This window comes from Hemitrygon akajei, chromosome 12, assembly GCF_048418815.1.
Source record: "Hemitrygon akajei chromosome 12, sHemAka1.3, whole genome shotgun sequence".
Taxonomy (NCBI): Eukaryota; Metazoa; Chordata; class Chondrichthyes; order Myliobatiformes; family Dasyatidae; genus Hemitrygon; species Hemitrygon akajei.
The window spans coordinates 55,188,384-55,215,254 of NC_133135.1; the positions used below are offsets into that span (position 1 = coordinate 55,188,384).

At 40.1% G+C, this 26,871-nt stretch overlaps 1 protein-coding gene across 1 annotated transcript in view; it reads left to right on the top strand.

The window, feature by feature from the left end:
- lrrc40 (leucine rich repeat containing 40) overlaps positions 1-26,841 on the top strand; it is a 78,605-nt gene extending 51,764 nt beyond the window's left edge. The window contains exons 10-15 of the mRNA XM_073063141.1: positions 971-1,079; positions 14,381-14,488; positions 21,639-21,749; positions 22,525-22,602; positions 23,397-23,582; positions 24,962-26,841. Coding sequence (XP_072919242.1) covers positions 971-1,079; positions 14,381-14,488; positions 21,639-21,749; positions 22,525-22,602; positions 23,397-23,582; positions 24,962-25,067 — 698 coding nt within the window. The 3' untranslated portion in view covers positions 25,068-26,841. The remainder of the gene's footprint in view (positions 1-970; positions 1,080-14,380; positions 14,489-21,638; positions 21,750-22,524; positions 22,603-23,396; positions 23,583-24,961) is intronic.
- Positions 26,842-26,871: the final 30 nt, after the last annotated feature.

A 26,871-nucleotide genomic window follows, 5' to 3' on the forward strand; every position in this document is an offset into this window, starting at 1 on the left:
CATAAGTAATGATCTTTCACGAATCAATGGTTCTGGAGGACTGGAAAATTGCAAATGTCATTACACTCTTCGAGAAGGGAGAGAGGCAGAAGAAAGCAAATTATAGGCCAGAAGAAAGGAAATTATAGTCCTTTCTTTTGAGATTTTGAGACTGAAAGGCTTATCATATAAGGAGCGTTTGATAGCTCTGGGCCTGTACTCACTGGAATTCAGAAGAACGAGGGGGAATCTCTTTGAAATCTGTCAAATGTTGAAAGACCTCGATACTTTGGTTGTGGAGAGTATGTTACTTATGGTGGGGGAGTCTAAGACCAGAGGACACAGGGTGAGAATGGAGGTATGTTCATTTAGAACGGAGATGAGGAAGAATTGCGAATCTGTGGAATCCATTGCCACAGGTGGCCAAGACATTGGGTTATAGATCTTTGATTGGTCAGGGCATGAAGGGATATGGGGAGAAGGCAGGAGATTGGGGCTGAGAGGAAAATTGGATCAGACATTGGATCCAATGGCAGAGCAGACTAGATGGGCCAAATGGCCTAATTCTGCTCCTTTATCTTATGGTCTAAGCAAGTGACTACAGATGCAGGAATCTGGAGGAAGAACCAATCTGATGGAAGATCTCAGCAGGTCAAGCAGTGACTCTGTTAGGAAAGGAAATGTCAATGTTTTGGAGTTGACGATCAGAAACTTCCCAATGTAGGGTTCTGACCTGAAACTTAAGGAAATAAATAATGACCTTGTAGGGGATGCATCACAGATTTACTAGAAGAATTCTGTAACTTGAAATTATATGTAACTAATTAGTATTTAACTCTTGATAATGAAGTTTCATTTTGATGCTATGAGCAACTTGACCAGAGAATAATGGCAGAATATAGGTGAAATAAGTGTGACACTGAGTGGCAGACCTATTCTTTTTATCTGTGTACATGGTTCAAATAATGATTATTTTGTGTTTTTTGACAAGAAAAACCAGCTAATGAAGGTGACAATGGTCCAGCAACAGCTATGACATTTCCAAGTGAGTCTAAGTCCACTGTGTACAGCCTAGGATCACACAAGGTTTTAGAATACTGGTATGTAATGTGGAAGAAGAATAAATTTAGCAATATTTGAAATTTCTGTTGAAGTAATTTGTATGTGTTTTGCTATAATGCCCATCTTCATTTTAACTTGTTTTTACTCGATCATAGTACTGCTAAAATCATACTTCATACAAAATCCTCAATACAAACTTAGAACTGTTATCTTGGAATTTTATTGAAGGTTGTTAATCTGTGCAATTGCTCCTATTCAGATATAATGTAGAATTAAATATTTGTAGTTGAATTGTTGTGTACAGTTTTGAAATGGAAGAAACATTATAGCTGCCCCTTTTCATTACTCCAGCCTTGAGAATCCTTCAGGTAATACTTTTGGGAAGAAATGGACATATTTCTTTCTTTGGACAGAAAGGTACCGATATAATCTGCTCCTGAAGTTGAGATAAAAGACTATTGTCTATGAAGATAAATTGAGTTTTAAGACTGTAAGGAATAGAAGCAGAAGTAAGCAATATGGGCTTTTGAGCCTTCTTTGCATTCAGTAAAATCGTGGCTCAAGTTCACTTACCTGTGCAATACCCATATCCTTTTACTGTAATCCAAAAACTCAGGTTTGACTATCCCTGAGGCTGTAGAGAATTCCAAAAGCTTTCAATGTTGAGCAAAAGTGTTTCCCCTATTCTCAGTCCTTAATTGCTGACCTTTCATTCTAACACTCTGCTCACTAATCCTAGACCTCCCACCTAGAGAAAATGGCTTCTGAGCATCTGCCCAATCAATCCTTCTCAGAACCAATGAGACCACTTCTCAATGAGCTTAGGATAGTCCTACTTAAACACTCTTCACACGATACCTTCCTTATCCCACAACGTTGCACTGACTTGAAAGTGAATATATCTTTGTTTTAGGTAAGGAGGCCAAACCAGACTGTACTACACAAATAATATCTCACCAAAGCTCTGTAATTTCATCCCCTGTACATTCGAACAGAATTCTACTTTAAGAGTTTGAGGAGATCTGGTTTGTCACCAAAGATTCCTTCAAATTTCTGTAAATGAATGTTTTGACTGGTTGCATCATACCCTGGTACAGAGTTTGTAATACACAGGATTGCAAAAAACTGCGGTGTTGTATACTCATCCAACTCCCTCACAGGCACAACTCACCCCACCATCAAGGACACCTTTAAGATGCGGTGACTCAAGAGGTGGCATCCATTTCTAAGGACCCTCAACACCTGAGGCATGCCCTCTTCTCATTACTACACAGAGATTCAAGAACCTGAAAATCCACACTCAGTGATTCCAAACAATTTCTTCCCTTCCACCATCAAATTTATGAATGGTCCATGGACACCATCTTCTTATTCCTTTTTAGCTTTTTTAAATTCATTTTTGTAAATTATAGCTATTTTATGTCTTTGCACTGTGCTGTTGCTGCAATACCACAGATTTCACATTGTTGTTGTCAGTGATAATAAATTTGATTCTCAATCTGGACGGGCCCAAAAGTGCAGACTTGATTGTCAGAGCCCAGTAACTGAAATGCTTTGGCATTGACTGACCTGAGTGATACACAGAATCAAAATGTTCAACCTTCTCAACACTCTATCAGAGTCTATCCTTGGGGTGGGAGGTCAGTCCAGTAAACAGTAGTTTTGATTTGCTCTTGGAGTATCCTATATAACTGGAGCACAATATCTCTACTGTTGTACTCAAATTTGTCCTGCAGCTTATGTCAAACTTCAGCTTACCTCTTTAATCACCCTCTGTACTTGATGTTAACAGTCAGGAATTTGGGTATAAGTACATCTAGCCTCATTTGAACAGCAGTACTTTTCAATTTCTGGTTTCATATTGAAATATTATTTTGACATTTATATGAAATTTTACAAATATTTACTTAGAAAAACTTTAACCACTAGAATATCTATTAATTCTTCCTAATCACACAGTAGTAGACCTAAAGCCTTTTTATCTGGAAAGCTATCACTTCTATGCTCAATTGTTTACACTGCAGCTTGGAATTTAACATATGAGCATGAAACTTTACAATGAGAATATTCAGAATTTCCTGTGTAATTATTTAGGTATATGGCATTTGAAAGATGTGCACTTTCAGATTTAGTGATCTAATTTTGCAGGGTTGTTTTACATCACTAAACTGTAGATAAAAAGAGAATACAGGGTCTCTGTACTTTGTTCAATGGAAGTTATATCTTTGCTAAGGTGAGGTTTTTTTACAGTACAGTGCAAAAGCCTTAGGTACATATATATAGCTAGGGTGCCTAAGACTTTTGTGAGGGTGGAGTGACATGGGAGGGGTGCGGGACAGGTGGCAAAATAGGAGTCCCTTGGGCTTGGGGGTGGTGTGAGTCCTGAGAAGCCAGGGAAAGTCACTTGATTCCAAACAGTTGATTTATTGATCACTGCAGAATGTTTCTCTGGTCCTTCCCACACCCTCCCCTCTCCCTTCCCCTTTTTCCAACCATGATTCCCCTCTCCCTGACCCCTTCCCACTCTTAAGTCCACAACAGAGACTCATATCAGAATCGGGTTTATCATCACTCCCATATGTCATGAAATTTGAGGGTTTTATTTTGTGCCAGCAGTACAATGCAATGTATGAAATTACTACAGTACTGAGCCAAGGTCTTAGGCATATATATCTATCTATATATCTATCGAGATATAGATATGTGTATGTGTGTGCACACTCTGTACTTCTGCACAGTACTGTAGAAATCAAACTTTGTCCCGCCATCTCTATGTAACCTTCAGATTCTGTCGGCTGTGTAAGTCTAGGGAAGATAATCTCTGACCACATCAAACATAGGAGATCGAGGTGAAAAACCTGCTATTTGTGTGGATGCTGCATGATGTGTTGCCCTGGTGCACATCAGTACCACGAAATAACAAACAGAACACCATATGCAGTTAAATGATTTGGCTTTATAATTCTTAATTTGACTAAAGGGTTAGTAAAGTAAAACAAAAAGAAAGAGCAACACACACAAAATGCTGGTGGAACACAGCAGGCCAGGCAGCATCTATAGCATCTATATCCTATAATGCTGCCTGGCCTGCTGCGTTCCACCAGCGCTTTGTGTGTTTTGCTTGAATTTCCAGCATCTGCAGATCTCCTCATGTTTGCGACAAAAGGCCCATTTTAATGAAACAGTCTAATGTGCACAAGTTGGAGCTCATGGTTTCCCTTCTGCTGGTCCTCCATCGATTTCCCCCAGGGATTGTCGACTCCAGGGCCCACTCCAAGTCCACTCCCTTCTGGTGCCCACGTCCTCTCCTTCCTGGCTTCTTCTCTCTCCATCTTCCGCCGAACAAAAGACCCAGATCACCTCGATCTCAGGCACACAACACTCCCTTCATTGGACCGCACACATTCCAAAGCCCCCGTTATCTCTAACCATAACCCAAACACTGCTGCTACAGAAAATCATTACATCAGCAGTGCTTCTACAGAAAGACCATTACATTAGCAATGAAACCTTTCCCAGGATGTTACATCTACATTGTCTCATGGAAGCCCTCTGAAATGATTTTGCAAGCCACTCAGTTCAGGGGGAATTAGAGATGGCCAATAATGTTGGTCTTGCCATATTCCAGAAATATAGAGCATTTTTAGATAAAAGGATTCTTCAGTTCTAAGGTAGCAATCTTCACAGGGCCCTAGACATTAAATATTAACAGAAGCAAAGCATTCAGACAATGTCTCATTCTAGTTTTTAACATTAAAAAAATTAACGCAGGAGGAATCTTTTGTGTATTTTTTTAAGCTGGTGAATTTTCTAATCTCTGAATTCCTCACCAGTCTGGGTGGTGTACTTGTCTTTTGGGCTTTTTGAGAAGATAAGTTTTATCCTCATTGAATATCTGCTCTTCTTAATGCATGCCACTCATAATTAAGAATATAACCAAAATGTCCTACTTTTCCTGCTAATGTTATTCTAAAAATTACTGTACAGTTATGTAATTTGAGCCCAGTGTAATTGGCGAACACTTGTAACATTTTGGGCAACACTATCTCCTTGCACTTGTGTTCTTCAGATTAGCCATGTATATACGATAGATGATAGAAACATTAAAAAGTACAGCACAGAAACAGTCCTTCAGCTCATCTAGTCCTTGCCAAAACTATTAAATGCCTACTCCCATTACCTGCACCAGAACCATAGCCCTCCATACCCTACCATCCATGTACCTATACAAACTTCAATTAAACATTGAAATCAAGCTCGCATGCACCACTTGTGCTGGCAGCTCGTTCCACACTCTCACGACCCTCTGAGTGAAGAAGTTTCCCATCATCTTCTCCTTAAACTTTTCACCTTTCACCCTTAATCCATGACCTCCAGTTGTAGTGTCACCTAACCTCAGTGGAAAAAGCCTGCTTGCATTTACCCTATCTGTACCCCTCATAATTTAGTATACCTCTATCAAATCTCCTCTCAATCTTCTATGTTCTAAGGAAGAAAGTCCTAACCTATTCAAATTTTTCTTATAACTCCAGTCCTCCAGACCTGGCAACATCTTTGTAAATTTTCTATGTACTCTTTTAATCTTATTTACATTGTTCCTGTAGGTAGGTGACCAAAACTGCACACAGTACTCCAAATTAGGCCTCACCAATATCTTATACAACCTGAACATAATATCCTATCTCCTGTACTCAATATATTGATTTATGAAGGCCAATGTGTCAAAAGCTTTCTTTACGAACCTATTTACTGTGACGCCACTTTCAATGAATTATGTACCTGTATTCCCAGACCCCTTTGTTTTACCACACTCCTCAGTGCCCTACAGTTCACTGTCTAAGATCTAACCTGATTGGTCCTACTGAAGTTCAACACCTTGCACTTGTCTGGCATTAAGTTCCATCTGCTCATTTTTCCAGCTGATGCAGATCGCTCTGCAAGCCATGTTAGCCTTCCTCATTGTCCACTACACTCCCAATATTGGTGTTGTCCACAAAGTTGCTGATTCAGTGAACCACATTATCATCCAGGTCGTTGACATGGAGATCAACAGACCCAGCACCAATTCCCCTGGCATTCCACTAGTCACAGGCCTCCAGTCAGAGGGGCAATCATCTACTACCACTCTCTCGCTTCTCCCACAAAGCTAAGCCTAATTTAATTTATAACCTGATCTTGAATGCCAAGTGACTGAACTTTCTTGACCAACGTCCCATGTGGGATCTTGTCAAATGCCTTGACAACATGTAGACAACATTCACTGCCATGCCATCATTTACATTCCTAGTAACTTCCTTAAAAAACTCTTATTAGATTGGTCAGACATGACCTAACCACACAAAGCTATCCGGATTATCCTTAACCAGTTTATCTGTACAGATATTCAGAAATCTGGTCTCTTAGAATACCTTCCAATAACTTTCCCACGACTGATGTCAAACTCAACCGTCTGTAATTTCCTGGTTTATATTTAGAGCCTTTCTTATACAGTGGAACAGCCTTGGCTATCCTCCAATCCCCTGATAACTCCCCTGCCTCTAAGGATGATTTAAATATCTCTGCTAAAGCACTTGCAATCTCTGCATTTGCCTACCGTAAAGTTCGAGGGAACACCTTGTCAGGCCCTGGGGATTTAGACCCCCTGATTTGCCTCATAACAGCAAACACCACCTCCTCTGTAGTCCGTACGGGGCCCATGAAGTTGATGCTGCTTTGCCTCACTTCTATAGACTGTCCAGCTCCTGAGTAAATACAGATGCAAAAAAATTATTGAAGATCCACCCCATCTCTTTTAGCTCCACACATCGATTACCATTTTGACCTTAAACAGGACCAGTTTTGTTCCTTGCAATTCTTTTGCTCTTAACATATCTGTAGAAGCCCTTGGGATCCCCTTCACCTTGTTTGTTGCCTTTTAGCCCTCCTGAGCACCTCATATGTTGCTACCTGCCTATACCTGCTATGTACCTCAATTTGTTTTCTTAATCAGAACCTCAATATCTCTTGAAAACCCAGGTTCCCTACACTTGTTGTCTTTACCTTTTACTCTGGCAGGCACATACAAGGTTTGTATTTTTGATATTTCACTTCTAAAGGTGTCAAGGTCCGTTCCGTGAAGTCCGCATTCCAGTTCACGGTCTGGTCCATGGACTCCAGACTCCGGGTCTTCTGGCTGTCCCTTGTTTCATTTGGGCTTAATCATCGGCACCTGATTCTCGTCTTGGGGCCGGGAATATAATTGGCCTTGGGTTCGAGTGTAGGTGCCGGTTCGTCTTGTTGGTATTCTGTCCTCGCCTCTGGGGTTTGTCTTGTCGGTATCCTGTCCTCGCCTCTGGGGGGTAAGTCAGGCCGACTTTGCTGTTACCCTGCGATTGGATCGTCCCTTCCATATCCCTGACTCTTACCCCGGCAGTAATTCCCGTCAGAACTCCCGGGCAGGATGGGCACCTGAGCAAGTGCAGTTGTGCCCGATTCAGGTCCCTGTTCATTATGGACACTTAGTGGCTTCGCTACCTGGGGCTGCACTGTGGATTCAGTCGTTTTCGTGACCAGCTGAGTTGACTGCCGTTTGCGCCACTCTGAGCCAAAGGTACGAATTCTGCCGTTTCCATGGCTAGCTGAGTTTTGCTGGTCCGGTTGCTGCTTCTCCGAGCCGAGACTCGAATGGACTGTAGTTGTTTTGTCGTCTCGTATTCAGCTCAGTAGGCAGGCCGTTTGCCACTATTTGAATGGACTGTCGTTGTTTGTCGTTCCGTATCCAAGTCCAGTCCAAGTCTCAGGCTCTGAGTCAAGTCCATTCCGTGTCCAAGGGTCCGAGGAGGTTCCAGTCCGTGTCCAAGGCTCCAAGGAGGTTCCAGTCTGTGTCCAAGGGTCCGAGGAGGTTCCAGTCCGTGTCCAAGGCTCCGAGGAGGTTCCAGTCTGTGTCCAAGGGTCTAAGGAGGTTCCAGTCTGTGTCCAAGGCTCCGAGGAGGTTCCATTCTGTGTCCAAGGGTCCGAGGAGGTTCCAGTCCGTGTCCAAGGCTCCGAGGAGGTTCCATTCCGTGTCCAAGGCTCTTGAAGAGGTTCCAGTCCGTGTCCAAGGCTCTGAGGAGGTTCCAGTCCATGTCCAAGGCTCCAAGGAAGTTCCAGTCTGTGTCCAAAGCTCCGAGGAGGTTCCAATCTGTGTCCAAGGGTCTAAGGAGGTTCCAGTCTGTGTCCAAGGCTCCGAGGAGGTTCCATTCTGTGTCCAAGGGTCCGAGGAGGTTCCAGTCCGTGTCCAAGGCTCCGAGGAGGTTCCATTCCGTGTCCAAGGCTCTTGAAGAGGTTCCAGTCCGTGTCCAAGGCTCTGAGGAGGTTCCAGTCCATGTCCAAGGCTCCAAGGAAGTTCCAGTCTGTGTCCAAGGGTCCGAGGAGGTTCCAGTCCATGTCCAAGGCTCCGAGGAGGTTCCAGTCCATGTCCAAGGCTCCAAGGAAGTTCCAGTCTGTGTCCAAGGGTCCGAGGAGGTTCCAGTCCATGTCCAAGGCTCCAAGGAAGTTCCAGTCTGTGTCCAAGGGTCCGAGGAGGTTCCAGTCCATGTCCAAGGCTCCGAGGAGGTTCCAGTCCATGTCCAAGGCTCCAAGGAAGTTCCAGTCTGTGTCCAAGGGTCCGAGGAGGTTCCAGTCCATGTCCAAGGCTCCAAGGAAGTTCCAGTCTGTGTCCAAGGGTCCGAGGAGGTTCCAGTCCATGTCCAAGGCTCCAAGGAAGTTCCAGTCTGTGTCCAAAGCTCCGAGGAGGTTCCAATCTGTGTCCAAGCCTCCGAGGAGGTTCCAATCTGTGTCCAATGCTCCAAGGAGGTTCTAGTCTGTGTCCAAGCCTCCGAGGAAGTTCCAGTCCGTGTCCAGCTACGCTTCTCCCTGCTTCTGCTTTGCTCTCCCTCGACCAAGACCTAGTCTGAGCTGCATGTCCTCGTCCTGCCCCCACGTCCAGTCCTCACCTAGATCTGGAGTCCGAGCCCAAGTCAGAGATAAGACCCAGGTTCCGGGTCCCTGTCCAGTCTCTGGCTCGGAGTCCTTGTCCAGGTTCCTAGTTCCCTGTTCCTAGTTCCTTGTCCAGGTCCCTCTTTCCCAGTATAGTCCTAACCCAGGCCCTGTATCCTAGTCTTGTCTAGCGTTGCTTCTCCCAAACTTCCCTTGCTTTCTGAAACACCAGGTCCCACTTTCCCTAGTACTTCAGTGTCTGTGTCTTGCATTTGGGTCTGTTCCCAACACCCACCTGATGACAGAAGTCCTCCCACTTACCAAGTGTATATTTGCCAGAAAACAGCCTGTCCCAGTTACACTTGCCAGATCATTTCTGATACCATCAAAATTAGTCCCTTCTGTAATTTAGAATCTCAGTTCGCGGACCAGGCCTATCATTTTCCATATTTATTTTGAAACTAATGCATTGTGATCACCATATGCACAGTGTTCCCCAACACAAACTTCTGTCACCTAATAGCAGATCAAGTTCTGCACACTCTCTTGTTGGGACTTCTATGTACTGTACTGATTAAGGAAACTTTTCTGAATACATCTATCCCATCTAGTCCTTTTTCAGCATGGGATTCCCAGGCAATATGTGGAAAGTTTAAAATTACCTACATAACAACATTCTGTTTCTTGCAACAGTCTGTGATCTCTTTACAAATCTGATCCTCTAAATCCCTCGGACTGTTGGATGGTCTGTCATTGGATCCGCCATGATCTTGTTGAATGGCGGAGCAGGCTTGAGGGGCCGATTGGCCTACTCCTGCTCCTATCTCTTAAGTTCTTATGTTATGCAGCCCCATTAATATGGCCATATCTGCCTTATTTCTCGGTTCCACCCATAATGCTTCACTGGATAAGTTCTCCAGTCTGTCCTGATGGAACACTGCCATGGCATTTTTCCTGACTAGTAACGCCACCCCTCCTTTTTTAATCCCTCTCGCTCTGTCACGTCTAAAACAACGGACCCTCAGAATACTGAGCTCCCAGTACTGCCCCTACTGCATCCAAGTCTCACTAATCATAATTGCAGGCATTTATCCATATGCATGCTCAATCTTTCGATTCCCGACTTTGTGGAGGCAGATACTGCTAAGGCCTCAGACAATCTCTCCGCAAACTGTTGTGGCACTCTGGTTCCCATCCCCCTGCAACTCTAGTTTAAATGCCACCATGCAGCATTAACAATTAGTCCCACTAGGATATTAGTCCCCTTCCAGTTCAGGTACAAAATGACTCTTCTGTATAGGTTCCACCTTCCCTGGAAGAGAGCCTAATGATCCAAAAATCTTATGCCTTCCCTCCCTCACCAACTCCTTAGACATGAGTTAAACTTTATAATCTTCCTATTTCTGGTCGCACTAATACGTGGCATGGGTAGCAATCCTGAGGTCTCAACCCTGGAGGTCCTGCCCTTTAACTTAACATCCCTGAACTCTCTGTGGAAAACCTCATCATTCTTCCTACCCATGTCATTGGTACCTACATGGACCATGACATCTGCCAGTTCATCCTCCTGTTGAAGAATACTGAAGACTCAATCAGAGATGTACCTGACCCTGGCACCAGGGAGGCAAAATACCATCCAGGAATCTTGTTCTTGCTTACAGAAATTCTGTTCCCCTATCTAATGAACCCCCTATCGCCATACCTTGCCTTTTCTCCTCCCTTTCTTTCTGAATCGCAGCCAGACTCGTGCCAGAGACCCAACTGCCGTGACTTTCCTCTACTAGGTCATCCTCGCCCAATAATATCCAAAGTAATATTTCTGTTGTTGAGGGGGATAGCTACAGGGGTACTTTGCACTGGTTGTTTAACCCCTATCCCCTTCCTGACTGTCACCCAGTTCTCTGTGTTCTGTATCTTGAGTGTAACTACCTTTCTCTATGTTCTATCTATCACACCCTAAGCCACTCGAATAATCCAGTTCCAGCTTCATCTCCTTAGCATGGAGCATTAGAAGCTGCAGCTAGATGCCCTTCTCACAAGTGTAGTTGTCACATTCTGCAAGAGGAGCATTCCATTATCCTGCCTGTCATCTTTACTGTTCTAACTGAACAAATGTTAAGGGGGGGAAGGATAAAATCTCTTACCTACAGCTTTTTTGTTGCCTTCTCTACTGAAGCCTCTCTTCGCTAAAACCTCAAAGAGCTAAAGCCTCTAAAGCTCCATTCTAACTCTGTCCACTCCAACGATGGCCACTCCTCTTGTTCCTGCCTCACTTAATTTGTTCTTGCTTATCAATGCTCAAAGCTCCATTACTGCCATGAGTTGCTGCCTTTAGTACTCAATCAGCAAACCTGATCCTGAGTCAATTACGTCCTCTCAAGCTTTTGATCTCTCCAATGTTCCCCTTAAACATTTCACCTTTCACCCTTAACCATGACTTCTAGGTGTAGAGGTCAGTGGAAAAAGCCTGCTTGCATTTGCCCTTTCTGTACCCCTCATCATTTTGAATACCTCGATCAAATCTCCCCTGAATCTTCTACATTCTAGAGAATAAAATTCTAACCTATTCAATCTTTCCTTGTAACTCAGGTTCTCCAGTCTCAGCAAAATCCTTATAAATATTTTTCTGTACTCTTTTAATCTCATTTCCATATTTCCTGTAGAGGGTGAAGAAAACTGCACACAATACTGCAATTAGGCCTCACCAGCATCATATACAATTTCAACATAACATCCCAGCTCCTGTACTCAATACCTCAGTCTATGAAGGCCAATATGCCAAAAGCTTTCTTTATGACCCTATCTACGTGAGATGTTACTTTCAGTGGATTATGGGCCTGTATTCCTAGATCCCTTTGTTCTACCATACTCCTCAGAGCCCTACTGTTCACTGTGTAAGACTTGCCCTCGTTGGTCCTCCCGAAGTGCAACACCTCACACTTGTCTGCATTAAATTCTGTCAGCCATCTTTCAGCCCAATTTTCCAGCTGGTCCAGATCCCGCTGCAAGCTTTGATAGACTTCCTCACGGTTCCTTACACCTCCCAATCTTGGCATTATCCACAAATTTGCTGTTCCAGTTAAACATCATGCAAATCATCGACATAGATGACAATCAAAGCGGATCCAGCACCAATCCTTGTGGCACGCCACTAATTACTGACCTCCAGTCAGAGAGGCAACCATCTACTACCACTCTCTGGCTTCCCTCAAAAGCCAATGTCTAATTCAGTATATTACCTCATCTTGAAAGCCAAGTGACTGAACCTTCTTGACCAAGCTCCCATGCGGGACCTTATCAAATGCTTTGTTGAAGCCCATCCCCGCCTTGCTATCATCAACATCCTTGGTAACTTCCACGAAAAACTATATAAGATTCATCAAACGCAACTTATGACACAAAGTCATGCTGACTATTGCTAATCAGTCTGTCCACCAAATACTTATATATCCAGTCCCTTAGAATACCTTCCAGTAACTTTCCTGCTACTGATATGAGGTTCACTAGCCTATAATTTCCTGTTTTATTTTTAGACCCTTTCTTGAACAGCTGAACAATATTGGCTATCCTCCAATTTTTCAGTACCTCACCTGTCACAAAGGATGATATAAATTTCTCTACTAGGGCTCCTGCAATTACTGCACTTGTCTCCCACAGGCTCCGAGGGAACATCCGGTCGGGCCCTAGGGACTTATCCACTCTAATTTGCCTCAAGACAGCAAACATCTCCTCCCCTATAATCTATACAGGGTCTATGATCTTGCTACTGCTTTGCTTCACTTCTGTAGACTCTGTGTCTGTGTATTGAGCAAATACAGATGAAAAAAAATGCATTTAACATCTCCCTCATCTCTTTTGGCTTCACACATAGATTACCATTCTGATCTTCCAGAGGACCAATTTTGCCCCTTGTGATCCTTTAGCTCTTAACATATCTGCAGAAGCCCTTAAGATTCTCATTCACCATAACTGTTAGAGCCAACTCATGCTTTCTTTTAGCCCTCATAATTTCTTTCTGAAGTGTTCTCTTGCATTTCTTGTACTCCTCAAGTACCTCATTTGTTTCTACCTGCCTATACTTCCATTGCACCTTTCTTTTTCTCTCAAAAACCAAGGATCCCTAAACCTGCTATCCTTGTCTTGTTCTGACAGACATATACAAGTTTTGTATTCTCAGAATTTCACTTTGAAGGCCTCTCTCTTCCTTAATGATGATACCATCAAAATGGCCTTTCCCCAAGTTAGAATCTCAACCCAAGGACCAGACCTATCCTTTTCCATAATTATATTGAAACTATGGCATTATGATTTCTAGATGCAAAGTGTTTCCCTACACAAACTTCTGTCACATTTTCTTGTTTCATTCTCTAATGGGAGATCAAAATTTGCATACTCTCTTGTTGGGTCTTCTATGTGCTGATAAAGGAAACTTTCTTGAAGACATTTGACAGTCTATCCCATATAGAATGTTTACAGTATAGGATGTGTAAAGTTTTTAAAAGCTTCTGTTTCTTGCAAGTCTACGATCTCTGTACAGATTTGTTCCTTTAAATCCTGTGACCTGTTGGGTGTCCAAAATATAGCCTCTTTAATGTGGTCATACCTTTTTTATTCTTCAGTTCCACCCACAAAACCACACTAGACAAGTTCTCCCATGTGTCCTGACTGAGCACTGAGGTAACATTTTCCCTGACTAGTAACGCCACCCCCTCCTCCTTTAATCCCTCCCACTCTTATCTCCATAACCTCTCCACTATCTGTTCTGGCACTCTGATTCCCATTCTTCTACAACTCTAGTTTAACACCCTGCTCCCAATGCAGTACTAGCAACCACACCCTCTAGGATATTAGTGATGTGCTTTGTTTCCAGGAAGTTTAATTTATCAAAATCATTCAATTCTGTTGTGTATTTTAATAATTATGAAAATATTTGTTGTACATTATAATCATTTAAAACAGACAACATCAGAGAAAGCTGAGCAACACTTCCAACTTACTGGGTTAGATGAATCCACCAGTGTTTTCCTGAATAAGCTTGTAATAATTTACGTATTTAAAATGTAGTGAATTATTGCAAGCCATGAACCTTGAAACAAATAAGATATGGCCTCCTAGATATCTCCTAGGGATCTCAAAGCTCGTTCTTGCTCTCTAGATTGGAACAGGTTATATAAGTGTGTTGTATCTTTTTAGGAAGCCTTTCTGATATTTGAAAACATTAATTATTTATGCATTTCAACAGTTTAACTGTTATATGAGAGCACCTTTACTTAAGCCAAAGATTTATGGACCTAAGCATGATATGTATATAGAATTGATTTATTTATTCCCAGAAGTAACTTTAGCATTTTTATTGTTTGATTTAAACCCTTTCAGTAACTAAGCATTCTTCTTTCTGACTCAGTAACCAGAAGGCCACTGTTGTTCCTGATGACGTATTTGATGCCTGTAATGGAACTCTCATTGCTACTGTGAACTTGAGTAAGAACTTGTTGACTGGAGTCCCTCCTAGGTGGGTCTAATATACCTACTGCCTGTGAGCCTTTTTTTGTTAGAAAGGTTTTTAAAAACCTGTGGCATAACCTAGGATCTCAGTAGTTTATGGACATGAAGTACAGATCAATTGGTTTCAAAGGTAAGTGCAATGTTAGGATTCATTTAAGTAAACTGACCATAGCACTGTGCTACAGCTGGACGAAATTAGATGTTATATGAATCCTGAAGCAGTATTGATATTACGGTTAAGGACACCTCCTCCATACTCATACTAAAGTGGAAGTAAAAGATACAGTTGTAATGATTGATTGTAATGATGAAGAGGTACTGGTGTGACCGTACAGGTAGCTAGGGTAAAAACCCAAGTGGATGTGTAATGTGCAGATGAAACTGGGTGGGAAACGGTTATGAGTCCTGATAACAAGGGAAGAAGGAATGGAAAAGCTGAACAAAGTTGGAGAGAACCTGGATGAATTGGTGGAAAAGAACATGGTTACTTAAGTGGAATATGAAAGTGTTGTTCTTCTAATTAGCATTTGGCCTTGTTATGATTGAGAGTGTGACAGAGAGGTAGAAATATTAGAGAGCACCAGTAAATATATATGGAACATTGGGAATTTTTAAAAATCTGAATGCACACAACATTCTCAACAAGACAAATACACCGAACACAAATAGAAAATAAATATATACATTATGACCTGGTAATACCAAAAAATGTGGCTGGAAATTAAATATTCTAGCTACTTTTTGGAAGGATAAGCAAAAAGGTAAAGATGGTGTGGTTGGTCTTTTAGTAATGAATCAGTAGAATTGTAAGGAGTAAGCATATCAAGTTTAATAATCAGTTTGATTAGAGATAAGGTGCGAGGGAAAGTTGTCACTGATGTTACTAGTCTGTGGGTTCCCTAACAGTAGAGCGGAGTATGAATCAGATAATAATGGATTGCAAGAAACTTTCTCTTCATGATAATTGGAGAAAACAAATTGGTAATAGTAGTATTGAGAAGTAGTGGTTTTGAGACAATTCTTTGAGACATGGTATATAATGACTGAATAATGTTTGAATAATGAGAAGGGATTAATTATCTCATAGTAAAGGACCCTCAGAGAGAGAGAGAGAGAGAGAGTGATTATAACAGGATAGCATTTGATAGTGATGAACTTAGGCTGTACAGATGCCTTATATTTAAATAACGACAATTAAAATATATGAAGGCAGAGTTGGCTAAGCAGACTGGAAAAATTGATTAATAAGTAGTGGCAGATATTTAAGGAGAGATGTTTTGAGTCTCAACAAAGATATATTCTTTTGAGAGAAAAGCATTAAAAGAAAATTAATCAATCAATAATTAATTAAAGAATGATATCAAATTGAAAATAAAATCAAACCAATGTTGGAAGGAATAATGGTAGCCATGAAGATTATGGAAAATTATAGAAATCAGTGAAAGATGACTTAAAAAATGATTTAAAAAAAGATAAACAGATTATGGGAGTAAGCTAGCAAGAATTGCAAAGCAAGAACAGAATGCTCAGTCCCCATCTTCTAGTCTACCAACCTTTGCAATTTCTGACAACCCCAGTAAGATTCCACTACCAAACTCTTATTTGACTTCCCTCTTGGCATTTCATTGGGGTTCCTTATTTGATACTCCCTTCTCTGCTCTTCTGTCTCAGTCTACTGCTCATTATCAGCCGGCAAGTTAAGGTGTAACTGGACGAGTTGTATCGCCTGTCCTAAGACTTCTTCCCATCTGCCATCCACAGATCCCGAATGTCCTTGTAGGTGAATCAGTGATTCACTTGCACTTAGAATCTCGTGTGCTACATACAGTGTTACAGCTCTGCATTAGAGAAACAAAACACGAATTAGGGATCGCTTTGTGGAGTACCTGCATTCAGTTCACAGGAGTGACTCTGAGGCTATAGTTTTAATTCACCAAACCCGCACCACTCAACTCTCCATCTGTGGCCCAACACAAGCTTAAGGAACAACTCCTCATCTTTTGTCTGAGCTCGTTGCAGCCTGCAAGACTCAACTTTGGATATCTGGCTTTTTCATACTGTTTGTATTGACTGGCCATTTTTGACAGTCATCCCTCTCTTCTCTTTCATTTGTATATTCTAGTCTGTCAGAATATGTAGGCCAGAGTATACAACATTTCACTGACATTTTCAACACAATATACAGAAGAAGGAGCTTAAATGCGTCTTAACATCTCACTTTATCGAGATACCTAGGCTAATGTCTCTGTGCTTTGATGGAGCTTCTTGGATCTGAAAAGTTAACTGTTTCTTTTTCTACAGATGTAGTCTGACTTGCTGAGTATTTTCAGATTTCTGCATCTGTAGTTTTAAGACACAAGACCTTAAGACTTAGCCCATAGACAGAATTAGGCCATGCAGCCCATTGAGTCTGCTACACCATTTCATCATGGCTAATCCATTTTCCCTCTCAATTCCTTTCTCTTGCTTTCTTCCCTTAACCTTTCACGTACTGAGTTATCAAGAACCTATCAACCTCTGTCTAAAATACACCCAATGACCTGGCCTTCACAGCCACCTGTGGCAACAATTCCACAGATTCACCACTCTGTGGCTAAAGATATTCCTCCTCACCTCCATTCTAAATAGACATTCCTCTGTTCTGAGACTATGCCCTCTGGTCCTAGACTCCTCCACACGTAGGAAACATCCTCTCCATCTACTCTATCTAGGCCTTTCAACATTTAATAGGTTTCAATGAAATCTCCCCTTATTCTTCTAAATTGCAGTGAACACAGGCCCAGAGCCATCAAACGCTTCTCATGTGCTTCTCATGAAATAAAAGTATAGACTATTTTCTAAACAGGGAGAGAGAACATACAAAAATCAGAGGTGCAAAGGGACTTGGGAGTCCTTGTGCAGGATTCTTTGAAGGTTAACTTACAAGTTGAGTCAGTGGTGAGGAAGGGAAGTACAATGTTAGCATTCATTTTGAGAGGACTAGAATATGAAAGCAAGGATGTAACACTGAGGCTTTATACTGGTGAGTATAGTGAGCAGTTCTGGGCCCCTTAATTAAGAAAGTATATGCTGACATTGGAGAGGTTCAGAGAATCTAGTGATACTTGAAATATCATTACTAATGCCTCCACAATCTCTTCAGTACTTCTTTCAGAACCGTGGGGTGTAGTCCATCTGGTCCAGGTGACTTATCTACTTTCAGACCTTTCAGCTTCTCAAGCACCTTCTCCATAGTAATAACAACTGTAATTACATCTGCCTTCTGACACTCTTGAACTTCCAGCACACTGCTGCTGTCTTTCACAGTGAAGACTTATTTTGTTCATCTGCCATTTCCTTGTCCCCCATTACTACCTCTCCAGTGTAATTTTCCAGAAGTCCGATATGTACTCTCACTCCTCTTTTACACTTTATACATCTGAAAAGAAACTGGCTTTTTTAGCTGCCTTTTGTTGGTTTCCTGATCCTCTAATTTCCAAATAATTTTTGCTCTATGCAATGCCCACTCTTTTGCTTCTATGTTGTCTTTGACTTCTCTTGTTAGCCACAGTTGTGTTATCCTGCCTTTAGAATACCACTTCTTCTTTGGGATGTATCTATCTTGCACCTTCCATATTGCTCCCAGAAGCTCTAGCCATTGCTGTAAAGTTGTCATCTCTGCTTGTTGTCCCCTTCCAATCAAATTTTATATTTGCCTTCATGATAAAAGAAAATCTGTGATGAACTATTGCAGTTACAAGGAAAAGGAACCAATAATAAATATGGGGAGGTAGGCTACAAGTTTGCCACAACTGATGACCTGCATCCTAAAATGCTAAGTGACTGCAGAGATACTATATGAGGTGGCTTTGGTCTGATAAAATTACCTTGATTTTGGAAGGGTTTAGTGGATTGCAAAACAACAAATAACTATCCAGGAAAGAAGGGAGAGAGTGAGAAATTTTAGGGTAGTTAGCCTAACACACGTCATTAGGAAAATTCCGTGATTCATTGTTATGCAGGTAGCACCAGAATAATTCAAAACTCAGGTTGACCCTGCTGAATTGTGTATTGAAAATGAAATTGTGTTGGACAGATTTATTATTAACGTTCTTTAGGAATATAATGAGCCATGTAGATAAAGGGGAGCCAATTGATGTATTTGGACTTCCAGAAAGCTTTTGATATGGTGCCAAGTAAAAGCTTACAAGATATTGCTTGTGACAGTGGGATAATTTATTGGCCTGGTCAGGAGAATGGCTCACTATTAAAGTCAGTGTTAGGATAAGTGGAACATTTTTAGGTTGGTAAGCTTTTACTGATTGCCTTGAAGATCGGTTCTGGGGTCTCAACCATTTATAAATTTTATTAATGACTTGGATAAAGGGGCCAAAGGTACTTTGGAAGCATTTCCTGGCATCACAAAGATAGGTGAATGAACAATGAAAGAGCTAATTATGATTTAAATGAATAAAATGGAAAATGGAATAAATTTGCATAAGATACAAAAGATGGGAAAGCTGGTTGTGAGGAAAGAGTTTGCAAAGAAATCGATTGTTTGAATGGTGGGACATTTTCTTTAGATGGACTTTCATGTGGGAGGTGAGAACGTTATAATTCTGGTAGGAAGAATAAAGCAGAATGTTTACATAGGGAGACTGCAGAACAATGCAGTCAAGAGGGTTCAAAGCTTCCTTGTATGTGACATATAAATTAGTTTTTAATGAAAGCAAATGATTAAGATAGCTAACAGAATATTTAATTTATTGCAAAGATGACAGAATATGAAAATAGGGAAGTTTTGATATAGCTGTGCATGGCACTGATCATGCACACCAACAGTGCTGCATTCAGTTTGGTTTCAAGTTCAAGTTTAATTGCCATTCAACCGTACATGAATACAGCCAAATGAAACAGCGTTCCTCCAGGACCAAGGTGCAAAAAACAGCCATACACAGTACAAGCCGCATATAGCACATATAAGGTAACAGTAAACGTACAGCCACACAAAAAAAATACAGCCCAGGTCCCTGAGTCCATGAATGTTGTCGGCAAGAGCAAGCCTGCAGTAACCTGCAGACAAATGCAATTCAGCTCGTCTTTCACCGAGTGAACACCGGAGGGCAGCACTGATGCCAGCATGGATGCAGAGCCACACCACCTTCAGACACAGACTCTGATGCCTCTCTCCTGGGTGGATGCAAATGTGTGACACCGTGGCGCAGTCCACGTTACAGCCGAGGCCACGCCGCTCCTTCACTGTCGGTCTTGCCAGTGAATCGGACTTGCAGCATTCCACATTACCAGTGTCCAACAGGGTCTTGCAATGGTAAGAAAAACAACTAGGACAATCACTCGCTGTTGGACTGCACACCGCCTTCATACACTGACTCAGGTGCTTCTCGGTAGCAGGCAGCAGCACGGTCTGCACCAACTGCAGCTTCTCCATCAACGAGCAACTCACTGATGGGGTAGACCTGAATGTCCAGCAGTGTCTTGAGATCATAAAAAGATATTTAAAAAAGATAATAAAAATCTATGGTTGGCCCCGTAGAGACCACCGGGTCCAAGGGCACTGCCATCTTACCGGAAGATGGCAGCGGCGTGTTCTTTATTTAAGGAGATAGGTTAGAGATCTTGGTTTTAAGAAGTTTAATAGCATAGATGCTGAGAGGGTGTTTCTTCTTGTGGATTATCTTAGAACGTGAGGTAGTTTTAGAATACTTAAGCTGGAGATGATTAATTTTTTTTCTTCCAGAGTGTGCTGAATCTTTGGAATTCTCCAGCCTAGAGAACTGTGGAAACTTAGTAAGGGTGGCACGGTGTACTCAGTGTACTTGAGGCTGGAAATTAAAAGGTCTTTCATCTACGGGGAATCAAGGGTAAAGGGGAACATGCAGGAAAGTGAGGCTGAGACCAAAATCAGTTCAGACATAGCCTTATTGAATGATCAATGGGCCAGATGACTTGCACTTTCTTATGTACACTGTTTTTAGAGGGAAAAAGTTTTAGTAAAGTTGTTCAAACACGCATAAAATGCTGGAGGAATTCAGGAGGCCAAGCAGCATCTATGGGGGAAAAAAGTACAGTTGATGTTTTGGGTCGAAACCCTTCGTCCCACTGAAGGGTTTCAGCTCAAAACACCAACTGTACTTTTGCCGAAGAGTTTCAGCGTAAAACGTCAACTATACTTTTTTCCATAGATGCTGCCTGGCCTGCTGAGTTCCTCCAGCATTTTGTGTGTGTGACTTGGATTTCCAGCATCTGCAGATTATCTTTTGTTGATGATATGGTACCTGCAGATTTTCTCCTGTTTGTAAAGTTGTTCCTGAGGTTTGAGGTCACATGCAGGTTAATCTGAAAGATTAAAAATGATCGGCCTAATATAAAAGTTAGCAATCCCACTGAAATGACATCATCATTAAATCTCTTTTAAGCTGTAGCTTTTGAATTCATTATTAGTCATTGTATTCAAGGCAACAACTAATGAACATCTGGAATAGAAACAGGAGTAGGCCCTGCAGCCACTAGTGCTTAACTTTACCACTTTCCTGCATGATGTGGTCATTCACAAAATGTTCAATGAACTCAGGAGGTCAGGCAGTATCTATGGAGAGGAATAACAGTTGACGTTTTGGACCAAGATGATGAGTTTTGGCCCAAAATGTCAACTGTTCATTCCTCTCTGTAGATGCTGCCTGACCTGCTGAGTTCATCTAGTATTTTGTGTGTGTTACTCCGGATTTTCAGCATCTGCAGAATGTCTTGTGGTAACATGGTCACTATTTTTAAAGTTAGGATCAATAGTAATTCCGGAAACCAGTGTTATCTTTAAACACATTGATGGCCGAATGCTCTGCATCAATTTAATTTTAATTTCTATTTTCCAAAGCCGTAGTTATTGTTGAAAATGTGTACAAATAGTTGGGTTTCTGTTTTAATAAAAATAAAGGATATTTCTTATCAGTTGCTTTAATAATACTGTAAAGGAAAGTGCATAAATTGTTGGGTCAAAACATTGGGCAAATATCTGTGGTTTACAGTTGTATTTGGTGGGTGAGAATGATTTTAAAAATTAGGTTCCATTCATTAGAACAAAAATTAAGTTAGAATGTTTAACTAGTGTTATATGATAAAGACGCCAAGATGATGCCAATAACATTAGTATTTTTATACAGGATTGCAGAGCTTAAAGCCACGGTGACCGATGTAAATCTTGGTTTCAACAAGCTTGTTTCCATTTCCTTGGAGCTTTGCACACTGGAGCACTTGATACATCTGGATCTTAGGTAGGTTAGGGACTTGTACATTTTTATTGCTATTTCATTTGTGACTTGTAGAGCTATGTAGATCCATCCATCGTTTGCACAGAAAATTAACTTTATGTACTTTTGCTGAATAATGACGCTGAAATTCCACGTGCTACCACATCATCACAGGATGACTCTACTTCAGATGTGCAATTGAAATTCATTAGAAGTAAATCCCAAGTTTAAATTCCTTAAGGCAAAATATAGAATTTTGCCTAATCTCAGTCATAGCATGATTCCAACCATACCTTGGGAAATCTCTGTATTTTAGTATTAATTTGTAACTGACTAAAAAGTTCTTTAAGTAGCTGAAAATGGATTATAATAAAATACTTTTGGATGGATAAAAATGTTAAAGGCAAAATTTTGATTCCTCATCTGAGAATGCATTGCATAACCTTAAGTCTTTATTGCATTTAAAACCAGTTTAGTTTATAAATTTCTCAAGTGGCATGATTTCACAGTAAATTGGTTTATTCCGTACCTAAAGGTTTATTTTTTTATATATAAATTGTCTGCAGTCCACTTTTAGGGATTGATATTTGTATATGGTTTTCTCTCTGTCAAGTTATCAGACTAATCATGTCTTAAGCTTATGGTTTTAAAAGACAAACTGACTGACTGAGACTTGAAGTGGAATTTTAAGGATTTGATTAGTTAAATGTGAAAATTAAACTGCTGTTGCATTACTTTTGCATTCATATGATAGCTTCCTGCCATTGCCTTATTGTCATTTTTTCCTTTAATTCTGAAGAAATAACGTTTTGACTTCATTACCGATGGAAATGAAAAAGCTACAACAATTACAAACTGTAATCCTTTCATTTAACAGGTCTGTATTTTGCTTCCTTTACAATATTAATGTAGTATTCAAATTTTGTTCTTTAGATAATAGATTATCTTCCATTTGTTGGGGCTGGGTTTAAATTTGTTTCTGCATGCAATTTCGAAAGTAGTTTCTATCTGTTCTGAGAAAATCAGTATAAACAGAGCTTCCTTACACAAAAGAGTATTTTAGTGTTCAAAATCAAGATTATCTACAGTACTTTGCCTACATGCAGGTGAAATATTTGCATTCTTAAATTGGGGAAAGGGCCCAAGTAACTTCACAGGAGTCAAATATCAGTTAAGAAAGATAATGGGACAGGTAACCAAAAGCTTAGTTAAAACATAGTTTAAATGGTGTGGTTGTAAGGAAGAAAGATGATGACAAAATATTGAGGGGGATTCCATAGTGTGATATGTGAATGACACTATACCCAACCTGAGGTGTAGAAAGTGGATTAGATTGTCTCTGTTGTTAGATATAACAATTTAATACCCATTATGTTCAGGAGTGATGTTGAATTGCATGAGGTCAAGCTATGTTAAGCTTGTCTATGTGGTGAAATTTGTCAGTTTTCCTCATCTGATTCACTTTCTCTTCTCTTCCATCTTACCAACACCCCGCCCCCCCCCACCAACCACCAACTAATTGAACATAGGTAGCAATATTATTGTAAATTGTTATTTTACCCTTGGTATGTGCTCAACCAGTTTGAGCAACTGGTGAATGGTGAATTATTGGGTAACAATTTTTTTTCTCGGATTTAGTTTTTAAATTTTCACTTCACTTTCTATACTTAGGTTTAAAGAATTCCCTGATGTGCTATACAGTATTCCAGCACTGGAAACTATACTGATCAGCAACAATCAGGTTGGGGCAATTGATTCTAGCCAGTTGCTGCAACTTGACAAACTATCTACACTGGATATGCAAAACAATGACCTAATGCATGTCCCACCAGAACTGGGGAAATGCAGAAACCTAAGGTAAATATTTAAAATTCACAGTAAAAGTGCTTTTCATTTTTTGATAGATTATGGTCCTGGTAATCTATTTTTCGGGTAGATGGAGCTCGTCAGTGTAGGAAGGCAGTCCATCTAAGAGAGGGATAACTCTGATTTCAAACCTACGCTGCCTTGCGGCCACACCCAGTCATGAGAAAGGCTAAGGGAGTAAACCCTGAGGACAAATCTGGAGCTGGAGTCCCTAAGGCAGTCTGACGTTGCCTTCAACCTCGTTCTGGCAACTCCTACGACAGCACTGGTGCCAAGCTGTATCGGCCCTTGCCCTTCCTTTGGACAATATCGGTGTCATGGACAACTGCCGGACACTCCAGCAGACTTTCCAGGCGCAGATCCATGGTCTCACGAGACTAAAGGATGCCACCACTAATCTGTTTTTTAGAACAGCTATAAGTTTATTCTGTACCATTTGGGCACTGCTGTTTGAAAAGTTTTAATGATCACTACTTTGGAGTATGCTCCACTTGATTGTCACCAAGTTAAGAATGTGTATGCCTTGAGCTGGTGATGCTGTGGTTGTTTCTGTGCTCAGTGATAAAGATCACTTGATAAAGAGGCACAGGTGCATCCTGTGTCTACAGAACACTGATGATGGACCTTGACTTTGAGACTAGCTGTCAGTAAAAAACAAAAATTGCATGGTTAATTACACAGACTTGTATTGTAAAATGTTATGTTTTTCAACTTGGAGATTAAATTAAAATGCAGTTAAGGTGTTATTTATATACTGTAAAAAAAAAGTTAAAAACACTAATTTTAAACTGCCAATATTTTTTAACCAGTCAGGCAAGCAAATCTATGACTTAATCTGATTAAAGGAGAAATACAAATGCAAAATAGAAGAAACAGATCGAACATTGGAAGAATGCTATTTTACTTTTTTATACAGTAAATGTCGGGAATTTACTTGTGAAAAATAAATGTAGGATTAGTATAAGAACATAGTCACTGGGATTGTGAGTTATGAATCTGGATATTGACATAGTGACCAGCTTCAGTCACTAATCAATGTATAAACTGGCTTGTGGTGGGCTTTTGCCTTTGACTTCAATTGCCAGTAGAGATCCAGCATATTAATTCTGGAAGATAAATATGATTGCTAATCTATTATGTTTGATCGAACATTGAGTTGATCTAGATTCTGGTTCTATGCTGTGTTTTTCTTGTTAAGTATTCATTTGGATGAAAGTTAATTTAAACCTCCAGTTAATTTTTCTTTTGGATTTCCTTATGGGCCCCTGTGACAGTAAAAAGGGGTATATTATATTGGATAATAAACACAGATCTGTTTGAGATGTTTATATTTATCTGTCAACAAGTGTCATACTCTGTTTTGTTTTTAGAACTCTGCTACTTGAAGGAAATCCATTTCGTAATCCGAGGTCAGCTATTTTAGCAAGAGGAACAAATGCAGTCTTGGAATATCTTAGGAGTCGCATTCCTACATAAATCTGTGTCTTAGAGAATAAGATTTTTCTCAAGGTGTTCGATTATGGGTTCTGTTGATAAAGTTGGCTTAATGCTATAGCTTAATATTTTCTGTGATTTATTTGAATAAGTTTTATTATATTTTACTTGTTTCAGAGGCTTCTTGTTTCTTTAATTATTTCAATTTATACTTATATTGTACTGGGTTGGAATTCTTTGAAATGCATTGAAACTTACTTAGCTTGGATTTTTACAAAATCTTTTTCTATAAAAGGAGAATGCTGTAAAACAGATTTAGCTATTTAGAGATAACCTTCCAATCACTTGTGATATGCTCACCCAGCATTGTCCCTTCTATTTCATCTTCCTTCCATGCTGCCTCCCCACCATTCTCTTGCCCTTTCTACACCCGCTTTCTCACTCCACAAAGCAGTAAGTCTATTTCATATACTATTCACATCTAAAATATATTTATGGAAAAAATATCCAAGATGATAATTGGCCAAACATAGTTTGTAAACTGCCAAATTTGCTCAAACATTTTAGCAGAAACAAAACTATACCTGCTGCTTGACTCATCATCTTAGAGATAAATTCTAATCCATTTAATATGGTGAAATAGAAATTAATATAGACTTACAATGTTGTCTTTTGAGTTGGAATAATGTTTTACACAATTGCAATTTTCTGTGTAGGTTTTGAAGTTTAATTCTATGCAATCAAGTTATTCAAAATACGATTTGTTCTTAAGTTGTATAAAACTATTTTAATCAGTCTTACTTCAATGCAATTTTGAGATTGTTTATGCTTTCAATTATTTAACTAGAGAAAACCCAGTTATATCCATTATTTTGGGACATCAAATAATATTAAGCATTGACTTGTACTGCTATTGGGTAAACGTGGTACTGAGTCATTCAAATCAAAATGAACTGATCTTTAGAAAAAAATCTACAGAGGAAACTATGCTTAATATGTGTAGTATTCCAGTACTTGTCATTTTGAGGTTAATAAGCCCAGACAAAATGTTAGGATCAAGCTTAGACTGTTCATGTTCAACATTGCTTAAAACCACATCATTGGGGTGGGGGTGCATTTATTGATAACTACAGGAGAAGGCATCTCAAAGTTATCGGTTGTTTGGTTTATTTGGATCAATATCCCATCGACTCCCCAACCTTACCCAAGTCTGAAATAGAATTCTGTTCTTATGAAAGCTATAGACTGTGTTTGACAGTGAACGAAATCACGATTACCTGCTCCAGAAATGCAAATCATTAGCACAGTTTTATATTTTGACAATAGCATTAATACATTAAGAATTCATTAATTCAACCTAAAAATTGGGATTTTAAAAAAACAGACTATGAAATTTGATAATGAAACTTATGCAATACGGCATTGACAAGATAAATCCATTCAGCAAAGAGATTATTTACAAATGTGTGACAATTTAAATTAACATCCTTTCATTAAAGAGACTTCATACATTATTCACTTTTTTTAATACAGAAAAAAATCCCAGAATTTCAAAGCCCAAAAATAGCTCTGCTATACTTTGCACCCAAATTGTAAATGAGTAGCTTAATTACTTTTAATATCAGGTAAAATTTCTCCAAGTATGTACATACAGAATATGCAAAATGTATTTTGAACACAGATATACACTGTACCAGTAGAATTGTAAAGTCTTAAATAAAATTGGAAGGATTAGACTTGCATGTGCATTTAAACAAACAAGTTTTTGTCAACTTCACTACAGTCTGTGAAATTAAAAACTGTAAAATCCTGTAAAGTTTTTTTTGTCTTTTGTTGCACATAAAGC